A 24,508-nucleotide genomic window follows, 5' to 3' on the forward strand; every position below is an offset into this window, starting at 1 on the left:
CAGCCTATTTTGAGCTTCAAAACTGGAGTTTTCTAATCAATTTTAATGAAACTTGTGAATTAACTACATCAGAAGGGGGAAGAGAACACCAAGACACCAAAAGTGGCATGAATAGCCTAAGGTACCTTAAAGGAGAGAAAGAATATGAGCAGTAGCAGGAATTCTCCAAAGCATTGTCAGAGGAGCAAAGGAGCATCAAGAATGTCAAGAACACCCCAAGGCTTCAAAAGAGGGCACCAATAACAGTGGCATGAACCCCAAACACAACACAAGAGGGGCAAAGTGGCACCAAGAATGCCATGAACATCTTAAGGAACCATAAGGGAAAAGCAAAGCAGCAGAGGTGGCAGAGAAAAACAGGCAATGATAGAAAGATAAAACAACACCAAAAGTGGCATGAAAACTCTTAAGATACAATGAGAGAGGCAAAGCAGGCACCCTCATTCATGAGAACACCAAGGTGAAGATTCTAGGGTAGAGTAGCAAGACAGAGTGGCAGCAAGACCCTCAAGGTGTAAAATCTGGGTATGGCAGCAATGCTAAGTAGCAGAAAGGACCACCAAGGTATAGCATGAGGGGTATAACAGCAAGACAGAGTGGCAGCAAGACCCACAAATTATACATTCTGGATTATGGCTGCAAGTTTGATTGGCAGAAAAACCCCAAAGTTGTAAAAGCTGGGGTATGGCATCCAGGCTGTATGGAAGCAAGACCCTCAAAGTAGTTCATCAGGAGATTGGCAGCAAGATAGAGAGGCAGCAATACTCAACAAGTTGGTACATCAGGGGCATGGTAGCTAGGCAGAGTGGCAGTAAGATCCCCAAGGTGTAGCATCAGGTATATGACAGTAAAACAGAATGGTAGCAAGAATCCCATGGTGGTACACCTGAGGCATGGCAGAAAGACCTCCAAAGTATAGAGTGTGGGGAATTGCAAACAGCAGAAAGGCCTAAAAACCTGAAAGACATACAATACAGGGAATCACAAACAGCACAAAGGTATCAAAACCTCCGAGTCATTCAGTGTGGACAATCTCAAACAGCACAAAGGTGTCATAACCACCAAGGCATAGAGTGCAATCAGTTGCAAACAGCACAAAAGTCTAGACAGCAAGATGGTAAAATAGAAAAGAGGTGGGATGGAAGAAGAAACATTTTTTTCACATTTTTATTTTGGGGACAGAACACCCCAGTATAACCAAGAAAGAATTAGCGTGAGAGAACTAGGCTGGGATCCAAACAGCAAAAAACATGGAGGCATCAAAACACCCAAGAAGGTAAATCCAAGGCATGGCAAGTAGGCATAGTAGCAGCAAAAACCCCAGGGTGGTACATCAGCGTTATGACAGGTAGGCATAGTAGCAGCAAAACCCCTAAGGTGGTATATCAGCAACATGGCAGGTAAGCTTAGTGGCAGCAAGAGCCCCAAAGTTGTAGAACAAGAGCATGCCGCATAGGCATATTAGTAGCAATACTTCCAAGGTAGTACATCATGGGCTTGGCAGCATGACACCCAAGGTGCTTTTAGTCATCTTTCCACTCACATGGAAATTCTGGAAAGTCCAGTAAAGATAGATTGATTTTCAAAAATACCAACTTTTTCATCAAGTCTAGAATCAGCCTAGAACAATGAAGGCTTACAATGTTTCTGCCTTTGAGAAGATATGTTCACTGGGCCTGTGGTTGGTAGACAGCAAAGATAATACTGACCCACCTTGGCTAGGTCTCTGTGCCCAATATGCCATTGCATCTGTGTCCATGTCCTTGAAGGATTCTGAGATAGCATGTCACAGAGATTTCTGCTGGGGTCTCATTTGCTGGAGTGGGTTAAGGGTCTCTCTTGCCAGCTGCTTTAGTTATGGCCTGTGTCAGAAGAGATGGTTCTGTATGGGCAATGTGGCTTTGACATATTGAGGTGGGGGAAGAAGTGTTAGCTGACAGCGTGCTGCTCATGCCTACATTACTCTCTAGGCAGGCCACTCTTTCCAGTGCTACATTCCCACTATGCCTCTACCTCTCAGGCTCCTGTTCACACACCCTACCTATCAGTATTGCCTTCATGTGTGTAAGACACTGGGACTGAAGGGCGAGATGAGATTGCAGTGTCTTTGCCCCTGCTGCTGCAAGGAGTCCACAAACTGCAACAGCTCTGCATACATTCCTTCTTATTCAAGGAAACCTTGTATCTTTTTCTTCTAAATATTTACTATAGGGATGGCCTCATTCAGGGTAGCACATCTGGAACTTAGTTCCTCCATTGCAACATTGAAGGGTTTTAGGATTTCTATCAGCTCCCTCATCACTACCCAATCATCATGCCCCAAGGGGCAATCCATACCTATCTCTGTTTCTAGAGACAAATAATGAAGGGATATCTGCTGCTTCACTAGTCTATGTAGCATCATATTCAGTAGGTAGAATTCCAGTGCATGCCAATATCTTGAATCAGACCCTTTGAGGCATCCTGAATTTTCCTACTTCTCACCAAGAAGCTGCCCCTCCTTCATGCTTTCATGGAAATGCACTATTTTCCTGCACCTCTCTAATAGATCCTTCAGGAATAGATTCTTGATGTCCTTGGATCCCAGCCCCAGGGCATCCCTCACTACCAAGTGCAGTAAATGTGCAAAGCAATGAATATCCTGAAAGCCTCCATCTTCCATTGCCCTTATCATATTTTTCCCAGTGTCTGACACAAAGAAATCTGCCTGAAGATTCTTGCCTCTCTCGTCTAGCTGGCAATCCTCCAGTATCTATCTTATGGTAGATAGCCACCATACCTCATGCAATATTCTATCTATCACCTGAGTGTGAAGCATAGCCCACCTGCATGCTGATTCTCAGTCCCTGCTACAGCTCTTGCCTGCCCCTGCTTCAGCAAGGTCCCCCACCAGTGTGTCATCAGGAAGAGCTAAGTGGGTGTGTAGCACTCATGCTGGTGAAATGCACGCTGCTCCCTTTTGCCTTAGCTGAATCTATATGTGATTATGGCACTGGTTGTACAGGGTGGAGATAACCCGCATGCTAAATATAGTCCTGGAGGGCAGTTTTAATTGGGAGCTAACAGATGCAGCAGACACTTAAAGCTCACATTCTGCACTACCTGTAGGGGCTTGTCATTCAGTATTCATTTCCCCCGGGTGCTTCTCGGTACTACTTTTGATGTTGCCTGCCTCTTGCTCCAGACAGTGATATGAACACCATCCCATTTTCTCTATGGTGGGTTGCTGATGTGGATGCGTGACAGGGGACTGCTGCACTGCCGCCTGATTGGTGTAAGGGGCTGTGGGATCATCTTGGGGAAAAGTCTTCAACCACCTTCCTCTGGCTTTTACTTTGGGGGGGGGGGGCGCCCGTAGGCTAGTCCTGCCACCCTCTCCTGATGCCAATGCTAGTGTGTGCTGCTTCTGCAGGTGATGCATGTCAATATTTATCAGAGGCCCCACTTGCTTCCCTCGACTGATATCCTTACTGTAGTGACTATACTGAGTAATATATGCGTCCTACCTCACTTTAAAATGCCTCCAGATCAGGGTTGTCTTCCGCGATCTCTTCTCTTCATCCTTGGAGGCTGATGCTGGCACTAGAATTGAGATTGAGGGTGGATGCTGAGGAAAAATGCCAGGGGTATCACTCGCACTCTCTACCTGTGCTGCCTGCTCTTCCTGGGGGTTGCTCTCAGCACAGTCAGTATCTTCTATCTCCCCATCACTAAACTGAAAGCTAAGGTGCTACTGACTAAATCACCCATATTTTCTTCTGCTACTAGCTCTTCAAATTCTAATTCAGAGAATCCCAGACAAGATTCCTCCTCGCAATCAGATGTTAAAAATACTGGGTCCATTACCTCAGAAGCATTAACCAATGTAAAGGAGCATGCTCCTTCCACCTGCCATTCTACAGCTTAAAAAGTCTCTTTATAATGCTCCATGCCTCCCCAGTGGCACCAGCTGGTCACAGGCTCCTTTGACTTAGCTCTCTAAAATGTGTGGCATCCAATGGCTCTGAGTAGGAGGCAGGCAGCAATCCCTGAGCCTTTAAAGGCCCTGCAGCCGGACTTCCTGCGGCGCTGGCTGATGGCATCATCACTGCCTTGAGATATAAGGAAGCTAAGTTCACCTAGCCAGTGCTTCAGCAACAGGTTCTTCTGGGATTCCTGTGCCAAGGTGTTGCCATCATTCTTGATCCTGTCTCCTGTTCCTGCTCATCTACCAGTTGTTGTTTTTTACATGTTCCTGTGACTGCACCAGTCCTTGCTGTTTACCCACCTTGCAGTGCTCCTTTCTCTATGCCTGTCCTGGTTCCTGCTTACTCTACTTTTGCTTTGCCTTTAGACTGACTTTTTGTTACTGACCCAGCCTGGCTCTTTGACATTGGTTTACTTGCTGATTGCCCTGACCTTAGCCTGCCTCTTGACTCCGCCAGCCCTGACCTTAGCCTGCTTTTCATCTCTGCCTGAACCCTACCATTCCTGTCCATAGCTTGCAGCACATTAGCTGCTGCCTTTTGGGGGGTCTAGTCTGTGCTTACACAAACTAGACTGCATCAACCCAACAGTGATCCAAGGACTCATCTTCTAGAACATGGCATTCTTTTCAGTTTAGGGGCAGGACTGCTGTTTTTCTCGCTGCTGATACTGCTAGGCTGGGCTGACTCTGCAACAAATTCTCTCTCTCTCTGCCATTCCCTGCTCTGCCCTTTCCTCTCAGTGGCATGATGGACTTTGAAGTGCCTACTGGAGATTTGTGTATAACAAAACAATTTATTAATATTGTGCCAGCACTCACAGTGCCACTCTGTTATGTGCAGAAATGTCTGGCTCACATATTCATAAACACAGACACATATAGAGTGTATATGTGTGCTGTGCACTGCTGACTGATTCCTTTTCCACACACAAAAAAACTGTTAGAAAGTTCAACAGAACCAACAAGGCTGGCAACCTTGCAAGACTCTTCTTAATCTTCACTTGTCAGTGTGCTAACCTCACTGCACCAAACTAGATTCTCAGACAGTCTGAGAGAAAAGCATGGCTTCAATCTTTACATTCTTACTCTCTCCCAGTGAAAGTGCAGTGCCACTGCCTCTGTCTTTCTATCACAGTAAGTGAGACCACAGCAGCAGAGATAAGAAACAGCTCTTTACTGTGCCAAATCCAACTTTATAAATATCAAAGAGCTTCTCAAATGGATTCTTCTCTACCAATTATTAGAGAGGAAATAGAGGGCTTCTTGTACATGCTCGGACATTTCAGTGGATGATGTCAGCATTACTTGTTTCAGATGGCAATTATAAGCTAGTTAAAAAGATGCTTCACTGTGATTTGTTCTCTGTCTGGTCTCCTTGCCAAATTCACACCTCGAAAAATTTTGTTCAGATTTATTTATTTATTTATTGGTTTTTATATACCGCCGTTCATCCTAGGATATCGCGTCTGTTTACAGGAAAACAAAACAAAACGTCAGAGCGTTGTACATAGAACAAGGTAGTAATAATTAAGAACTAGTATATAAATAACTAAGGGAAGAAGTAACGTACATATAACAAGTTAATAATTATGAACTAATACATAAATAACCAACAGTGAGAATAGCTAAGTAATTTAAACGGCAAAAACTTCCTCCATTTGTTCCTCAAATGAAATGAAAATAGTCTCATTTGTTGTATTTTATCCATTTGTTTGAAATTAATGCACATCCCTAATTTGCACTATTATGTGTGTTTCGTTTCTTGTAGGCATTGCTTGGCCATACTGATACCGTTACATGTCTGACAGCATCGCTGGCCTATCATATCATTGTTAGTGGCTCACGTGACCGTACCTGCATCATCTGGGACCTGAATAGACTCTCTTTTGTAACACAATTACGAGGTCATAGAGCACCAGTTTCAGCTGTCTGCATCAATGAATTAACAGTAAGAACACCCTAACAGCCATTTCCTTTGTGACAGGGAAGGAAAATCTAAATACTTGTATCTTTGAAAGAAAATATATTACTGATGTTTTCTTTTCTTTTACCCCTAATGTAACAAATGGTTCCTTTATGGAAGAATGAATTGAGAGTTAGAACCTATGAATGCATTGTCCTGAGCCTCTGTTGCTGGTTAGGTTTCCTACTCCAGTACAATGCAGGAGAGGTCATAAAGAAGGAGGTACCATTGGTATAGCTCCAGAATCTGGCATTTCTGAGAAAGATTATGTAATGCCCATTGAGGCACTATGCTTCAGAAGAATGCCAGTTGTAGCAGCTGTGGCATGAGGTCAGAGGATTCAATGACATAGCCATGTGGGTACACAGTAGGTTTTGGGCATAGCTTGATGACAAGTGATTAGAAGCAGTGTTGTGAAGATGTAGTTCTCTGTTACATGTATCGGTATAAACAATTTTCCACTTTAGCCACGATTGTCAATAAAAGTTTTGGATGCACATATAGCACTGTAGGAATTCCTTCAATCTGGTGCTGGTTTTGCCTGAGCAGCATAATGCACTCTGCTTACCATTTTTCTTAGTCAGGCTTACAGAGGTATCATGAATTGAATGGACAAAAATTGACATGTATTATTATGTATCTATGGCCAGCTTTATCCCTGTGTTTTATGTGTCCCTTCTAAGCTTTCAAATTCTGTAGAGGAATCTGGGATTTAGGCTGAGCATGAGCATTCATGGGGTGGATTGGGAGAATGGCTGGGAACTAAAAAATGATTAAGCTAATTTTCAAAGGAGTTACTCATGTAAAATGAGTGTGTATGCACGTAAGCAGCTTGTACATATGTTCATGCTATTTTATAAACATTAAACGTATGTGCGTATTTTCAGTTTTGCGTGCACATTTACCTGTGCAAAAAAAAGGGGGCAGTTTAGATGTGTTCTAGGGCCGGGCCATGAGGAACATGTGTGAGTGGCTATTTTATAAGAGACTTATGTGACTATATTAGCCAACTTATGCAATTCTACACCTGATAATTATCTAGTGCAATTGATATCAGACTGGTGTCTGCTATTGGTTGGGTGGGAGCTCTTAAGAAACTGAGGAGTGTTCAGGGTGAAGAACTAGAAGGGACTTGATGACTTGGAGAAAGACCGGGTACTGGCAAGCTGGTGATTACAATTACTGGTGATTACAGTTATTCATGATTACTGGTAATTACAATTATGCATGCATCTTTTAAAATATACCGACTTCCATGTATGAATCAGGGTTTTACATGAGCAAGCTTTATTTTTTTTCTGCATATAAAATATACATGTGTATGTCTATAAAATAGTTTGAATGCATTGCAAGTATTTGCGTGTAATCAAGCATACGTGTGTATGTTGGGGGTAGACATAAATCATATTTTATAATCTGCGCATACCTGATTCACGTAGGCTAGAAAATACTGTAGTAGATCTCCATGTGGCCATATATGTGCATGTGTTGCGGGGTAGACATATGTGTATTTTCTAATCTGCGCCTATCTGATTCGTGCAGGTTATAAAATACTCGTAGTAGATCTTCACACTGCCATATATGTGTGTATGTGGGGCTATGCTGAGTTGTTTTTTTTTGTTGTTGTTGTTACCTCTATGATTGAAATTATAGCACATTGTTACTCATTGTATTTCATTGTATACATTTATTATTACTGCGAGTGGTGATTGTGAGGGACTGCAGCCACACCATGTCAAAGGAGAATGGCTGGGACACCAGGGATAGGGGATTTCCACTGATTGTGGTGTTCTCGTACTTTGCATGTAGTCACCATATATGAGTGTCTGTCTAAATAGGGACAGGTTCTGTCTGCCGTCTGTCCGAATCTTAAATCAATGACTGCCACATGGACCACTTAATTGTTCTTTTTCATCTCTTTCAGGGGGATATTGTGTCATGTGCTGGTACTTATATCCATGTGTGGAGCATTAATGGAAACCCTGTTGTGAGTGTCAATACATTCACAGGCAGAAGTCAGCAGATCCTGTGCTGCCTCGTGTCTGAGATGAATGAATGGGATATTCAGAATGTCATAGTGACCGGACACTCAGACGGTGTAGTCCGAGTAAGTATAGGCCATTTCTGCTCGGGTAAGGACTAGGATCTGTGAACATAGCTCACACATTGTCACATGAGATAATAAAGGACCAATGTATTAGGCCTTTGCATCAGTTTTGTTCTAGTGCAAAAATTACTCCAGATTTATCGAGGACAATATCCCAGTATTTTCAGTGTGGAGAAGACAGGAATCAACTTTTGATAAATCTACCCCTTAGTTTATTTTTGCTTTCCCCACTGTACAAGTACAGTGCAATAGTAGAGAAAACTAATTTTCTCTTTTTATTGATTTGCAGTTTCATTATATTTAGTGTCTTTCTAACCAAAGGAAAATGACAGATGAATAAGGTAAAACCACAAATCAGTGCTCACACAAATCTACAGGTAGAAAAACATGGGGTGGAATTCTAATAGAGTTGTTCAGTTAAAAGGCCCATATATGCGAGTATCTGGGCTTAGCACAAGTGATTCCTATTTTAAAACAACTCAAGCATGCAAGCAACCACATGGGCGCGGAAAAGGGGCGGAGTCATGGTGTGTTGTGGCATTCCGGGGCGGGGCTGATATTTACACCCGTAAATCCATTTTTTAAGTCCAGCGGCCACGGCACACAACAGGCTGTTAGTCATGCATGTTTACTGCTGCTCTTGATGAGATGTAAGTCTGAAGAAAATCCGTTTGAGGCCAGTAGGGGGTGAGCGGTCTGGATAAATGGGGGACTGCAGGCTGAAGAATCAGAGGATGAGAGACCTTGAGAGAGACTAGGCCAACTGTTGGACTAATTGGTAAAAACTGAGAATGTCCTTCATGTGAATATGTATTAAAATCTGCTTGCCTGTGAAAGTTATGGCTGACAAAGTCCTAAGGAGGATGCATGAAATACATTTGCTTGAGTATCCGCTTCAAATTAAGAGCACACATACATGTGTAGGCGTATTTTAAATCATATGCACACAGTTGCAGGTACGATTTACAATTTCATTGTATGCACGTTTGTACGGGCGCCCGCACGCTCATTTTAAAGTTACTGTCCCTATGTAGAAAAAAAACAGTATCTAGAGCACTAGAATTCATAATAATAAGCGAGAGAAATATTTCACAGTGTGGAAAAAGGTAAAGTCCTGTGCTGTGCTGTACACAGGGGGCTACGCTTTCAAAACATTTCATGGTCTAAAATCTGCACTTAGCTAGATGGCTATCCACATTAATTAGACATTGGCCAAAATTTCAAATGACCTCAGTTGTACATCAGAATATCTTAGACATTGACAGATGTTTAAATGGTGGTCCAGAGGGCAAGAATTTAATATTTTATTACTGTTTTTTTTCTTTTTCATTTTCTGCCTTTAAATAGCACAAACCTGAAGGCAGATTACAACCCAACTGAACATAATTCATGGTGTAATAATGACCTTTTTCTTTTTTATAAATAGGCAACTATTGGTAAATTACATTTCCCTTTTTTATGGAACATTCAGTTATCGCTAAGCATGATATGTCATTAAAACAAACTCTTTTTCGGAATTTTAGATCGTTTAACTCTTAACAGCCTTAAATCCCATAGCGCTGGGGCATAACATTGGAATATACTATGCTTTGTTGCCATTGGTTTTACGGCCAGATGGGACAGGGTTTTCAAGAGCGCTTGTTAAGACGAACTTAAATGTTTATGGTAGCTGACTATGAGGGGAATTTTCAAAAGTGATTTACCTGTGTAAATGGCTATTTCCTGGACATACCCAGATCATTCCAGACTAGTGGGTTTATACCTCCTTACCAGCAGATGGAGGCAGAGAAAAAACACTTGAGGCACTGCTATATAACCGAGAGTGCAACCTGTAGTCCCTCAGTATTTCTCTGTCTCCAGCAGATGGTAGAGGTGCAAACCTGCAATCCTGTCTAACCTGGAAGTTTGTGAAGGGTTGTAGCTCATTGAGGTGTCAGGTTCTGATTGCCGGGCCATCCCTCGGGTTGAGCCGGGCGAACATGGGGTTGGATACCCCTGACTTTTTCAGCCTGCTGTTTCCAGGGCCCCTGATAGCCAGGGGATTGGCTCACTCTCGGCGCCCCTTCCTGCCCGCCATTGGACTCTACAGGGAAGTATCCCCGCTAGGGATTTTTGCTTCTTTCTCTTTGTGGGTAAAGCTAATTTAAAAAAAAAAAAAAAGCCTGCATTTGCTTCTGCAGAAGCTGTGGAGAGTTTCCAGACCGGGATAATCGGCCTGGCGGCCTGTTCTGGGGGCAGCTGGCCTTCGGAGCTGTTGGGGGCCAGTAAGGAAGTGGGAGCAGTGTGGGCAGGTACAGGAGCCTTCTCCCAATGGGGGACTCTGGATGCCAGCGCTGTAGACCCGCTTTTCGCGAACTCTGCCTGCCCATCTCATCCTTTCTCCCATGCTCCAATCTTTGCTCCGCAGCAGCGCGTCTGCTTTTCGGGGAGATTGAATTTCTGCCAGGATGGCAGAAAACTGCGGGAAGCAGCCTGAAAGGCCTGTGGGATCTGGTCCACCTACCTGAGTCTTGTTCAGTAGAGCGAAGAAAGAGGAAAGGGCATCAAAGGCTACCGTGGCCTGCTGGTTAAAAGACAATTTCTTCAGCCTATATTTTTGCAAGGGCTGCTCTGTCCCGACTGGCCTTAAAGCGCATTCCACATGGGAGCAAGCGACCGTTTGGGTGGAATTTCAGTTGCTTTCTCCCCGGGAGATTTGTAGGGCAGCCGTCTGGTCCTCGCTCCATACTTTTACCAGGCATTATCACCTGGATGTGCATGCCACAGATTCGGCTAATTTCAGGGAAAGTGTTCTTCAAGTGGGACTTTTGGGTTCCCGCCCAGTGTAGGGGATCTTTGTTACATCCTACTAGTCTGGAATGATCTGGGTATGTCCAGGAAAGGAAAATTGTTTCTTACCTGCTAATTTTCATTCCTCTAATACTGTAGATCATTCCAGAGGCTCACCCCGGTATGGCTGCCGAAAGACTGACTCCTGACTGGATTTCTAAATGCATTTTTAATCTGGTTGAGTTCCACAGTTGGCAGGAGTTATGGTTGTGGTTTGTCGTGGTTCAGTTTGGGGTAAGAACATAAGAACATAAGAAAATGCCATACTGGGTCAGACCAAGGGTCCATCAAGCCCAGCATCCTGTTTCCAACAGTGGCCAATCCAGGCCATAAGAACCTGGCAAGTACCCAAAATCTAAGTCTATTCCATGTTACCATTGCTAATGGCAGTGGCTATTCTCTAAGTGAACTTAATAGCAGGTAATGGACTTCTCCTCCAAGAACTTATCCAATCCTTTTTTAAACACAGCTATACTAACTGCACTAACCACATCCTCTGGCAACAAATTCCAGAGTTTAATTGTATGTTGAGTAAAAAAGAACTTTCTCCGATTAGTTTTAAATGTGCTACATGCTAACTTCATGGAGTGCCCCCTAGTCTTTCTACCATCCGAAAGAGTAAATAACCGATTCACATCTACCCGTTCTAGACCTCTCATGATTTTAAACACCTCTATCATATCCCCCCTCAGTCGTCTCTTCTCCAAGCTGAAAAGTCCTAACCTCTTTAGTCTTTCCTCATAGGGGAGTTGTTCCATTCCCCTTATCATTTTGGTAGCCCTTCTCTGTACCTTCTCCATCGCAATTATATCTTTTTTGAGATGCGGCGACCAGAATTGTACACAGTATTCAAGATGCGGTCTCACCATGGAGCGATACAGAGGCATTATGACATTTTCCGTTTTATTCACCATTCCCTTTCTAATAATTCCCAACATTCTGTTTGCTTTTTTGACTGCCGCAGCACACTGAACCGACGATTTCAATGTGTTATCCACTATGACACCTAGATCTCTTTCTTGGGTTGTAGCACCTAATATGGAACCCAACATTGTGTAATTATAGCATGGGTTATTTTTCCCTATATGCATCACCTTGCACTTATCCACATTAAATTTCATCTGCCATTTGGATGCCCAATTTTCCAGTCTCACAAGGTCTTCTGCAATTTATCACAATCTGCTTGTGATTTAACTACTCTGAACATTTTTGTGTCATCTGCAAATTTGATTATCTCACTCGTATTTCTTTCCAGATCATTTATAAATATATTGAAAAGTAAGGGTCCCAATACAGATCCCTGAGGCACTCCACTGTCCACTCCCTTCCACTGAGAAAATTGCCCATTTAATCCTACTCTCTGTTTCCTGTCTTTTAGCCAGTTTGCAGTGCATGAAAGGACATCGCCACCTATCCCATGACTTTTTACTTTTCCTAGAAGCCTCTACTAGGGTATTCCAACCCTAGTTGCTAGTTCGCCCTATGGAGGTGATGTTTCGTTTGGCTTGGGTACAGGTTAATACTGAGGGACTGCAGGTGCCACTCTCGGTTATATAACAGTGCCTCAAGGGTTTGTTCTCTGCCTCCATCTGCTAGTAGGGAGGTATAAACCCACTAGTCTGGAATGATCTGCGGTATTACAGGAATGAAAATTAGCAGGTAAGAACCAATTTTCCTTTTCTCGAGTAAAGGGGCTTTTGAAAATTGTCTACCCATATGTGGATAAAAGTGGGCATATTGTGCCACAACACATGTACTATTACTCACATTGTAGTGAAGGCATTCCTGGGGCAGGGGAGGCAATAATGCACATAGTTTTGGTTGAAAAAAAATATATCCCTGGAAAATGCAGGGGCAAATCTCAGTGGGTGCTTTTTCCTTGGGCAATTTTCAAAGAGGAAAGTGGGTGTAAAATCCAAGGACTTTTTACTTGCCTATACAGTTTTGAAAATTGCCAACATGGGGTAATTTTGTAGTATTGCACGTAAGTTACATTTTTATTTTTATTTTTATTTTTTATTTATCGTGTTTTGTATACCGTCATTCGGTTTCGCCATCAGAATGGTTTACAGTGATCGGGAAATGTGTTAGATAAACATCATCACAACATATTGCTATCATGTTGGTTTACAGCTTCGGTATTTGTGTGTTAGTTAATACAATAAGTTCTAATACACAGCGGGGGGGGGGGGTACATGGTAGGGAAGAAGGGGAGATCTATAACTGGGATCAGTTATATGGGTAGGGTAGTAAAACAGGTTTCCTCGGTTTAAGATATAATTAAAATATGGTTATACATTTGTGGTTGGTTGAAATTAATGACATAACGCTTTGATTGGTAGTAGGTTTGTTGTTTATTCTGGGATTGAAAGTTGTTTCTTGATGTCGAGTTGTGTAGGTGTCTGGCAGTTCAGTTGATTGAGTGAGTTTGAGTAGGCCTTGGTGAAAAGCCAGGTTTTCAACTCTTTTTTAAAGGTTTTTATGTTGGGTTGAGTTCTTAATTCAATTGGGAGTGAGTTTCATAGTGTGAGGCTGGCAATGGATATGGCTCTCTTGTGGGTTGTGTTTAGTTGTGTGGTTCTGGCGTGAGGGATTTTGACGAGGTCTTTATTCGTTGAATGTAAGTCCCGTTTTGGAGTGTGGAGTTTGATGGTTTTGCTTAGTCAGTTGGTTTGTTGTCCCATGATTAGTTTATGCAGGATTGTTAGTACTGTGTAGTCTATTCGGTATTTTATGGGGAGCCAGTGTAGTGATATGAGAATCGGAGTAATGTGCTCATGGTTTTTTTGTTCCTGATAGGATTCTAGCGGCTGTGTTCTGTAGTATTTGGAGCAGACATACGGTTACGAGTGGTAGGCCAAGTAGTAGGGCATTGCAGTAGTCAAGGTTGGCAAATATGAGTAGTTGCAGGACTGTTCTGAAATCATCCTGTGAAAGGAAAGGCTTAAGACATCTAAGTGTAAGTAGCTTGTGGTAACCTTCCTTAATCTACATCAGTTTTCAAGTTTGGTATAGGAGCAAATTTCCGCCTGAAATTATCCCACCAAATCTACCTGCACAAGTTAAAGCTGCTAAATGATCTGCATAAATTTCCCTTGAAAACTTACACGACTACTTTTTAAAATCCAAAAGTAAGTGTATAAGTCCAGGCCCCTCTCCTGCTCGCCCCAGGAGCGTTTTCTTCTCATTGTGGATAAACCTAAGCACAAACAGGACATATGCGCATTAGTTTACTGCATGTCATAGTAACAGAATAATATAGGAAATGACAGCAGATAAAGAGCAAATGGTCGGATGGGCTACTCTGTAAAAGGCCATTTCTTAGAGTAAAACAGTATTTCACCCACTTTGGGGCCGATACAATATTTGTGTGCAGAAAGCAGGTGCTGAACAGTCAGCGCCCGCTTTCCTAATGCGCCCCCAGGTACCCCTTCTGGGCAGTCCATGCAATATTTAAATTAGGGGTCGTGTTGATAACGGGAGCCCAAGAATGTCGGCCGTCTCCTAAACGGCGCACAGCTAGGGGTTCAGGAAACGGTCGCTTGTCAGCTGAGAATCCGTTTCCTGCACCCAACTGCTGGCGCTTTTATTTTTTTTAATTAGTTTATGAAAGATTTTTCTTCCTACTTAATGTCGCAATGATATTAAGTAGGAGGCTGTACAAAAAAGCCGTTTTTTTCTGCTTTTCTGTACTAGTTTTAGGAGCGCTCAGCAGTTAACGCCTGCTCCGGGCAGGTGTTAATTTCTGATCGCAAAAATGTGCATCTTAGACGCACATTTTATTTGTGCATTGGGAATGAATAGCTAATAGCCTATTAGTTTTTCTCCATGTTGGACATGCGTTGTGGAGGCGCATAAGGGACCTATGTAACCCACGTCCAACTGCGGGTTATGCAGTGCGCTGGGCTGAGCGCACTGTATTGCATCGGCCCCTTTCTGTCTACTTCCACAAGGGGTTTTTAGCCAGGATCATTTCTATAGCTTATTTTCAAGCACAAGTTAACAAGTTATACCTTCTTTAGATTTAAAAAACAAAAATTGTATTTTCCTGCGTAGGTTGCCGAAGATTTATATGAATCTCTCGACTGTCTTATTAATTCCAACATACTATGCTGTGGCCATTTTAGTCAGAGTTACAACCATCTGATCCAGTGACAAAATAAGTGTTAAAATCTGACAGTTGTTTCCAAGCCGGTTTGTTCTTCTAATAATTTATACATAGGTGTAAACTGTACAATAAATATATCATTCTGTGGGGTTAGCATGTTTAGTCTGGTGTCAGGTATTCTCGACCCTCTTAAGGCCACAGGAGCTCTGGGCTGTGTTATTTTCTGGTGACACCAGCTGAATGTTTATGTTTCTCAAGGTGGCTGTCCTTTATCATTTTCTTTACCACAGGTATTTTACCTTTGCCCTTTCTGCATATTCTACTTTTTAAAAGTATTTTTAAAATGATGAATTAATATGAAACACTCCATTATTTTGTAGAGTGATGATTTGCAGTTTATTAATATGGGTTTGTGGTGGTTGAAATACAGTTTAGATTTTGGATTGGAGAAAAATGATTTTCCCTTGAATTGTATAACTATATTTATGTGAGGCTGCTTAAAATAAGGGAGACTGCTAAATATTTGGAGTGGAGGAATAGCCTAGTGGTTAGAGGGTGGGCTGAGACCCAGGGAAGCCATTATGAGCTTGGGCAAGTCGCTTCACCCTCCATTGTCTCAGGTACGAATCTAAATTTTAAGCCATCCGGGGGCATGGAAATACCTGCTTTCCCTGAATATAATTACCTTGAGCTATCAATAAAAAGGCATGAGCTAAAAGTAAATAAATGACACACAAAGCATGCTAATTAAAGGCCATGGCTGCAAAAATCCTTTTAGGAGAGCTCTTTAATGCATAAGTGTCCTAACAGTTTGACAATTTACTTTATTTATTTATTTATTTTTACATCTAGAATCTTAAGCTTCTAAATGGAGGGATTTTCAACACCAAACTTGTCTAGTGAGCATTGATCACCAACTTTAGACATATAACTTCAGGCTTAAATGCACTGCTGCCAATCTTCCTCTGCTCTGTGCTGCTGTTCCCTCTCCTATAGATGTTTTGCCACTGCTGCTGTTCAAGCTGGGAGGGGAAAACAAACAAGCTGAAGTGGAAATGGAGGGCGGTAGGGAGAAAAGTTGAATGATAAACCCTGGTTAGGAATAGCAGACAGAGGGGAGATGCCTTGTGCAATGTCACTGGTTCAAGACTGAGCATTTTTTTTTGTAATCTTTCTCTGTTGTAGATGTGTATATTGATTGCAAAATATGTACACTTTTTCAATGCAGTTTTGGCGAATGGAGTTCTTACAAGTCCCAGAAACTCCAGCCCCTGAGCCTGTAGACACCATGGAGATGCAAGAGGAATGTGCGGAGACTCAGATCGGTATGTAGTTTTAGGATATTTGTTTTTATTCAGCTTGCTCTGGGATCTGGGTGAGGAATGACTTGCAGGAAGGAAGATCTGCTTATGCGAGTGTATGTTTGAAACAGTGAAATATGGTCATTCACAAACTCAATAGCTCACTCAAAAATGTAATACAGTAGCATGTTGCATTCCTAACAGTCAGGGGCTGTGCTGTAATGCATCACACTAAGGTGATTAGGAATTCCCAGCAGGACTTCAAGGAAGGGTCAGTTCAGCTCGGAAGTCGATAGGTACTAAACAATCTGGGATGGAAACTTTGAGCAGGCAACTCCTGAGTACAAGAACTCTCTGAATGACTTGTAATGATAGCATTGTTTTCTTTATGGTATAAATTGTCATGATCGGAGGATGCAGCTGTGTTGTGAAAGTGTTGCTTCATTTGGGTTGTACATTTTTATACAATGGACTGGACAGTTTTCTGAGGTTTTTAGCTGTGTAAAAGTGTCATTTGAAACTGTCCAATTCATATACTTTTCTCCGTGGTCCACCAGGACATAAATTGGTCACTTTAGAGTAAAGCCATTCAATGAAGCTGAGACGGAAAAGCCTTCTCAGGGTTCAGAAAGACCGAGGAGACTGTTCATAGTGGGGCGGATTTTAAAAGCCCTGCTCGCGTAAAAAGGCAGTGCATTCTGAATTCAGTCCTAGTTCCGGAATCAGATTTTATTTATTATTTATTTATGAATTTGTAGCCCGTCTATCTAAAATGCTAGGCATCTTGTTCTTCCACTGCTATTCCTTCTCCCATAAAGTAATATCATCCTTTTGTGAAGAAAATGTGATTGGAATTCAACAAAAACTGTTTTACTAATATACCAGATTATTCGCTTCCCCCTTTTCAACTGGAAGAAATGTCTTTCACTTTAGAGTCTATGGTCCCTAATGTAGAAACTCAGTCGACTCTCCAATATATCATTACAGAAAAGAAATGATAGAAATGGAGTCAGTCTAAGTTTCATGGTTCATTTTTCTTGAAGGATAGAATAATCTCAGAAGACCGTCTTAAAGTATTATTTGACTCGTCATTCATCATTCAATTCTGTCATTCCATTTTGATGGTGATGAGTCGATTGGTCTTCCTTTGGACACCACTCCACAACTTCCCAGACATACATGCCTATCTGAGAATGTGTCATATCCTGCCTTTGTCCAAAAAATGGCTAAAGCAATTCCATTCACTTTACAGGAAGAGTCAGAACTTAGAGGAGATATATTTGGTCTATTAAAATGCATTCAATCTTCAAAGCAAATAGTAGCTTGAATATCTTTTCAATCCCATGGAATCAAGGGTGTTTCTATGTGTTACCTCCTCAATTCCACTTATAGCCAAAATAATTCAGAAATTAAGAAGAGAAAAGAGCAAATATGACATGGCCCCTTTTTGGCCATGTCATATTTGCTTTCTATGGCTTTAACGCCTAGCTATTCAACATCTAACTGAGAATATTCCCATCCTTGATTATGAAGTGCAACAGGAATCTCCTTCATCCTAACCTTCAGTCTTTGAATCTGACTGCATGTATGTTGAGTCAATTAGAGGTAGATTTTCAAAACATACGCGTGTGCATACTTTTGTTCGTGCCACCGGCGTAGCCGCGCGTATCTTATAAAATCCAGGGTTGGCGCGTGCAAGGCTGCGCAAAATCGGCAGCCTGCGCGCGCCGAGCCGCGCAACCTGCCTCCGTTCCCTCCGAGGGCGCTCCGAAATCGGAGCGGCCTTGGAGGGAACTTTCCTTTCGCGTCCCCCCACCTTCCCCTCCCTTCCCCTTTCTACCCCATCCCCCCAGCCCTACCTACCCACCTTTGTTGGGCAAGTTACGCCTGCTTGAAGCAGGCGTAACTTGCGTGCGCCGCCCCGGCATCCCCCGGCACAAGCCGCAGTGCCGGGGGACTCGGGACCGCCCTCCCGGCCCGCCCCCGAACCGTCGCCATGCCCCCAGACATGCCCCGGACACACCCCCTCCCGCCCCTTTTATGAAGCCCCGGGACTTACGTGCGTCCCGGGGCATTGTGCGCACCGGCGGCCTATGCAAAATAGGCGCACCGGCGCGCAGGGGTTTTAAAATCTACTCCTTAGTGTCTTTTGTGTAATTGCCTACTGAGATAAGCAAGCTTATTCTTTTGTCAAGAATAATTCTACCAGAAGATCTTACAACTTCAAATGGAAAAAGTTTTATGTATGGTTCACAGAGTACTAGGGGAAATCCATTCACGAATGAGGCAAATGCCCTTGTCTACGCTTCCAGGAACAAGGACGTTTGATCTCAAATTGGGGTTCAATCTTGTCCTCATCAGTAAAGGTGTAACTGCCTCATGAAGCATTCTAAGATACATTCTTGCACCCCTCTTGGAAAAGATGCTAAATTATTGGGAAATGTGGGGGAAAATATTTTTCAATCAGCTATGCTAACATCTAGGTTAGCTGCTCATCAACTATGTATGTATAATTCCTTATAGAAGCTGCACGACATGTCACCTTCCTTCTTCAGTCTCTGTGGATTGTTTCACTCATATACTACAAAAAGCAGAGGAATGTGGGAAGCATCTAATTCCATCAGTTTATGATACTTACGATACTGCTTCCAGGACATCTGCAGTAGTTATTGGAGCCAGAAGGCTAGCATGGCTTCAGGTTTTCATGAAGATGTTCATCAGAAAACGAACTCATGCTTCATACATAGAGCATAATCTCTTTAGAGAGAAAGGAAAAGAAACAGTGATCTTATAAACTATCATTGCTCCAAACTCCTTACCCTGTCAGCAGCTACAACTGAACAGACATCTACAAACAAGAAAAGTCAGCCTCATGACTACAGGAGACAGCACTGCTATTCAAGAAGAAAGTATCAAACGTCCTCTCTTCAGCAGCCTGGCCCACCACAGCAACAGCAGCAAAGAAGACCACATGCTAGGGACAGAGCAGAATTCAAACTTCTGCAACAAATACAACCTAAATCTAATCCTAGCCTTTGACTAAAATATCAGAAAAGCTTCCTTATTAGATTAAAACAGCCTCTCATTGGGAGGAGGGGAAAAGGCTAAAGCATTTCAGCACTTTCAACTCAGGGTGGGGTTTTTTTTTTTGGGGGGGGGGGGCGGCGGCAGACCAATGTAACACCCTCTCTCTAACAGAGGCTAGCTCGTTCTCTCTCTCTCTCTCTCTCTCTTTCACTCTCCCTCCCCCCCAGCTCAAAATCTGCAGACTTGTGCCTTATCGGGACCAGTAGTAAAGTTACACAGGTAACATGGCATGTGTTGCCATGTTCAGCCTTTGCAAAATTCGGGGCTACTCGTGTAAGTCTTGGCCAACCCTGGAATGCCCATGCCCCGCCCCTTTTCTACCTCCTTATTCTTGACGCGTGCACAGGTATGTACGCGCGTACTGCCCGACTTCTTAAAATTCACATTGCTCTCGTGCAGCCTACATACATGTGTATGGGGCCGTTTTTGTGTGAGCAATGCTTTTAAAAGCTACCTGAAAGTGAAGATATCCAGCACATACCCTGCAAATCTGTTGAGAGGTCAGTTATTTCACCAGCCTCTGTTTCAAATTACGATAACTACAGATTCCTCCAACTAGGAATGGGGAGCTTATCTGTTCTCAAGGAACTTGGTCTCCACATGGAAGGTTACTTCACATAAATCATCTAGAGCTGAGAGCAATCTCCAAAGCTCTAAAGGTATTCTATCCCTGGTTAAAGAGCAAAGTGGTGTTGATAGAAACAGATAACCAAATAGCTATATTCTGTATCAACAAATAAGGAGGAATAGGCTCTTTCAATCTTTGTCAGGAGACCTGCAAGATTTGGAAATGGGCAATTTTCCAAAAGATGTATCTTATAGCTGTCTATTTCCCTAGGAACCAAAATCAGATAGTGGACACACTAATACAATAACTTAAACCATAGAAAATATCACCGGACAATTAACGTAACACAGGAACTCTTTCAACTTTGGGCCATGGTGTCACAAAGAGATTTATTCGTGGAGTGCCCCAAAGTTGAAAGAGTTCCTGTGTTACTATTTGTCCGGTGACCAGTTGTAGTTATTGTGTCCTCTATCTGATTTTGGTTCCTAGGGAGATAGACAGTTATAAAATACAGCTTACTCTAATGCTCCAGGAGACCAGCAAGACAGTGTAGTAATGAATATCTTTTCAATCGCATGGAATCAAGGGTGTCTCCCCAATTCCACTTATAGCCAAAACAATTCAGAAATTAAGAAAAGGGTCTTATCATTTTGATAGCCCTTTTTTGGCCATGTAATATTTCCTTTCTTTGACTTTAACGCCTAGCTATTCAACATCCAATAATAATAATTGAGAATATTCCCATCCCTGATTATGAAATGCAACTGAAATCTCCTTCATACCAACCTTCAGTCTTTGAATTTGACTGCATGTTTGTTGAGCCAATTAATTTCTTCTGTGTCGTTGCCTTCTGAAGTAAGCAAGGTTATTCTACCATAAGGTCTTACGACTTCAAATGAAAAACGTTTGGTGTTCAAGCTTCAGTCAGGACCCTTAAACAGGCCGATGCAATATCTGCGCGCGTTAAATGGGCGCTTATGATTGAGCGCCCGCTCTTTTCACGCACACCAATCCACCTCTCCTGGGCAACCGATTTAATATTTAAATGGGCTGCTGCGGTAAAAAGGAGACGATTGGGGAAAACTGTGCATCCTAGCTCTTCCTCGGCATCAGGCACCCAGGAGAGGTGGCTGTCAGCGGGTTAGGAAAACAGACACTTAATTTTACAAGCATCTGTTTTCCTAACCTGTGCACAGCTACGGGTTAGGAAAACGGATGCTCGTTCATTGAGCGTCCATTTTCCTAACTTTCCTAACTGCTGGCGACTTTCTTTTTTTTTTTGCCGGTTCTCCTTTTTTCATTTCCTCCAATTTAATATTGTGGCAATATTAAGTCGGAGGAAGTACAGAAAAGCAGTATTTTCTACTTTTTTGTTTACTTTTGGGGCTCCTCAAGAACTAACACCTGCTCCTGGGATAGGTGTTAATTTTTGAGAGTAAAAAATGTGCGTATTGAGCACACTTTTTTTTTTTTTTTTGCATCAGGGGTAATAGCTAATAGCGCTCATCAACATGAATTTAAATGTGATGAGCGCTATTAGCTACGCACTGGTTTGGCACACGTTTTGGATGCGCCAGTCCCCTTATTGCATGAGGGATTTTGGATGTGCGTCCAAAACCCGCATCCAAACGTGTAAAGCCATGCGCTTGGCTGAATGCGCACTATATTGCATCAGCTTGTAAGCGTCCTGTTCCCCTTTTACTTCATTACTCTTAATCCTTTCTCAGTCAGAATTCATCTCAGTGCTACAGCAGCAAACCATGAAAATTCAGAACTTCCTATCTTCCATCAATCTACAGTTGTCAGATTCATGAAAAGCCTAACCCTTCTTAAACCTTCAGTGAAAAATCCTTTTGCTGCTGCTAGGGATCTGAATGAATGAATGAATGAAAGCACCATTCAGATCTTTGGGACAGCAGATCTAAATTCCTTACTTGGAAAGTTTTTATTCTTGTTAGCAGTTACTTCTGCCCAGAGAATGAGTTGCAAACTGTAGTTCACATGCTCTTCATATACCCAAATTTTCTACAACAAAATAGTTTCGAAAACCCATCCTAAATTTCTACCAAAAGTGGCCTTTCATTTCTACTTAAATCAATCCACTGTATTGCCAACATTTTTTCCTAGGCCACACGCCCATAGGGCAAACAGGGTCTTCGTACATTGGACTGCAGAAGAGCTTAATTGTTCTGTTTGGAGAAAACAAGGTCTTACAGAAATTCTTCACAGATATTCATCTCCTTCAACCCAAACAGGATGGTTCAGTCACAAAAAAAGACTCTTACCACTTAGGATTTCTGATTCCATCTCTTGTTGTAGCAGGACTGGATTTCAAAGTAAAATGGAAACCCATCAAATCGGAGCTACTGCAGCTTCCATAGAAGATATCTGCAAGGCTGTCACCTGCTCTTCTCTCCATAATTTCGCTGCTCATTACTGCCTAGAAAATACCTCACATCAAGACCAAAGAGTTCTGAAGAGCTTATTGAATTCCTTCAATTCTCCCTCCGTCCTCGAATGCAATGTGGGTTGCTTGCTCCACTCTTGATGTAGAAACATGAAAAATACTCACATGCAACCCTCAGCTTGGGAGTTCCCACTTGTGTGGCTGATTTATGTCCCGCTAGTCCATGGAAAAAAAGCAAAATTGCCTACCATACCTCCTCCTCTTAGATTTTAAGATTAGCTTGCAATAAAGACTGAGGAGACTTGTGTGGCAGCGGCGGCAACGGTGTGAGAAGGTCCATGCTTACTGTGAAAAGCCTTCTCGGTTTTTCTGAACTCTGAGGAGCTTTTCTGTCTCGGCGCCATCTGATTACATCACCCACTTGTGTGGCTGATTTGTCCTGCTTTCTATAGACAACACCTGTCACAGGTTAGCAACTTTGCTTTACCCATTGGATAACGGGAGCAGGGTTAAGTCAGAGGAAGGAAAGTGTGCACGGTGCTTTCACTTGGAGACTTCAAGGCGCTCACCAGTGGATTTTCTAAAGGAAACTCCATAGGGCCTTTCCCTTCGAAAACGAGCCTGCAGGTCCACAGGTGCTTGAATATTGCCGCGTGAAGGTTAAAAAAGAACTAAATAACAGGATACACTTATTACCCTTAAATTGAATTAGGTTAGATATTAACTGTCGAGTTATTTTCATTTTGTTAGAGCCAGCTCAGTGGCAGTGCTGCATTCAGTTATGGGGCCGGGCCTTCAATTCCCCCAGTCTGTGGGGGTGGGATGCTGCAGTGTTTACAGCCCCTGGGGGGGAGGGGAGGGCCTCTTGGTCATCATTCCACAATGGTGACCCCTAGTGACTGGTCAGAGGGCCCATGACTGCAGGGCTATCGGGAGGAGCTCTGGTGCACGGCCTCCTGCTGATGCAGCGACTGAGCCTTAGGATGGAAAATGGGAGTCAGAATCCCCTGGTAGTGGCAAAGAAGGCTCGTGCTGCTGGGTCCCAGCCTCAGTTCCAGTTAAGGAGGAAACTGCACAGCACTGCCACTGGGCCGCCCCGGCTTGCTGATTGTCATGTTAACGATTGCTTCTAACTGAAGAAACCACTTCTGTCATTGCTGATTTTGCATCTCTTCCCTTTGCCTAATACAGGGCAAGAAGCCCAGGATGAGGACAGCAGCGACTCTGAAGCCGAAGACCCGAGCATGAGCCAGGACAGCAAACCCAGAGAGAGCCAAAGCCAGCCCAGCAGTACAAGTCACAGGCCCAGAATGGCATCGGGCAGGGCGGGGGCGTGGTCAGCAGACAGTGGCTCGGATGACTCGCGGCGCTGGTCAGATCAGCTCAGCTTGGATGAGAAAGAGGGCTTCATCTTTGTGAACTACTCTGAGGGGCAAATGAAGGGGCACCACCATGCACAAGTTACCCAGCCAGAGGTTCGGCTCTACAGCAAACTGAAACCAGGTGAGGGATTTGTTTTCCTTTCTCTTTGCTTGGCAGCTTTCCCTGCCTCCTATGACCTGCTATGACCCTCTTTGTAAAGGTACATTTGAAAATGCCCTAAAAACGTTGTACCTGCAGATACAAATTGTAGATAGATGGATAAAAATGGGGAACATACGTTGGTAGAGAGATCTGAATTTCCTCCAGTTTCTGAATGTTCTCTAAAGGTAAGGTAAAGTTACTGTTTAACCTCCGTATTTCATCTGCATTTAAGATGACTTCCGTAAAGCTGTCTTCCATAAACTCTTTGTAAAGGTATCTTTACCGCAGACAGATTTCTTTGTCAATGGCCTTTGGGCTGGTCTTATGGCCTACCAGTAGCACTGGGACTCCTATCAGTCGGGGACATTGGGATGGGGGGGGGGGAGTGGGGGTTACATAAATATCATAGATACCCTGGACAAGGAGGGGGCGGGGGGCCCTGCTGGTACACGAGCAGCCAGGAAAGGCGCAGCCCCAGGGAAATGCAAAATCATGAAGATTCCTCTTTCGCTTACTATTTTGATTTTTCTTATAAGGGGAACGAGCAATCGTTGGCAGCTTCCGTAAATTACTCTTGCTGTTCTGGTACTTGGCAAATCAAAATCCAGCTGTAGTGCTTATCATAATGAAGCCACTGTGTGCCTGTG

The 24,508-nt window shown here is 43.1% G+C and overlaps 1 protein-coding gene across 1 annotated transcript in view; it reads left to right on the plus strand.

Moving 5' to 3' along the window:
* Positions 1-24,508, plus strand: part of WDFY3 (WD repeat and FYVE domain containing 3) — a 616,621-nt gene that overhangs the window by 582,510 nt on the left and 9,603 nt on the right. Inside the window, 4 exon segments of the mRNA XM_029599364.1 lie at positions 5,736-5,915; positions 7,855-8,037; positions 16,203-16,299; positions 23,529-23,840. Of these exon segments, the coding sequence (XP_029455224.1) occupies positions 5,736-5,915; positions 7,855-8,037; positions 16,203-16,299; positions 23,529-23,840 (772 nt within the window).

This window comes from Rhinatrema bivittatum, chromosome 1 (genome assembly GCF_901001135.1).
Source record: "Rhinatrema bivittatum chromosome 1, aRhiBiv1.1, whole genome shotgun sequence".
Taxonomy (NCBI): Eukaryota; Metazoa; Chordata; class Amphibia; order Gymnophiona; family Rhinatrematidae; genus Rhinatrema; species Rhinatrema bivittatum.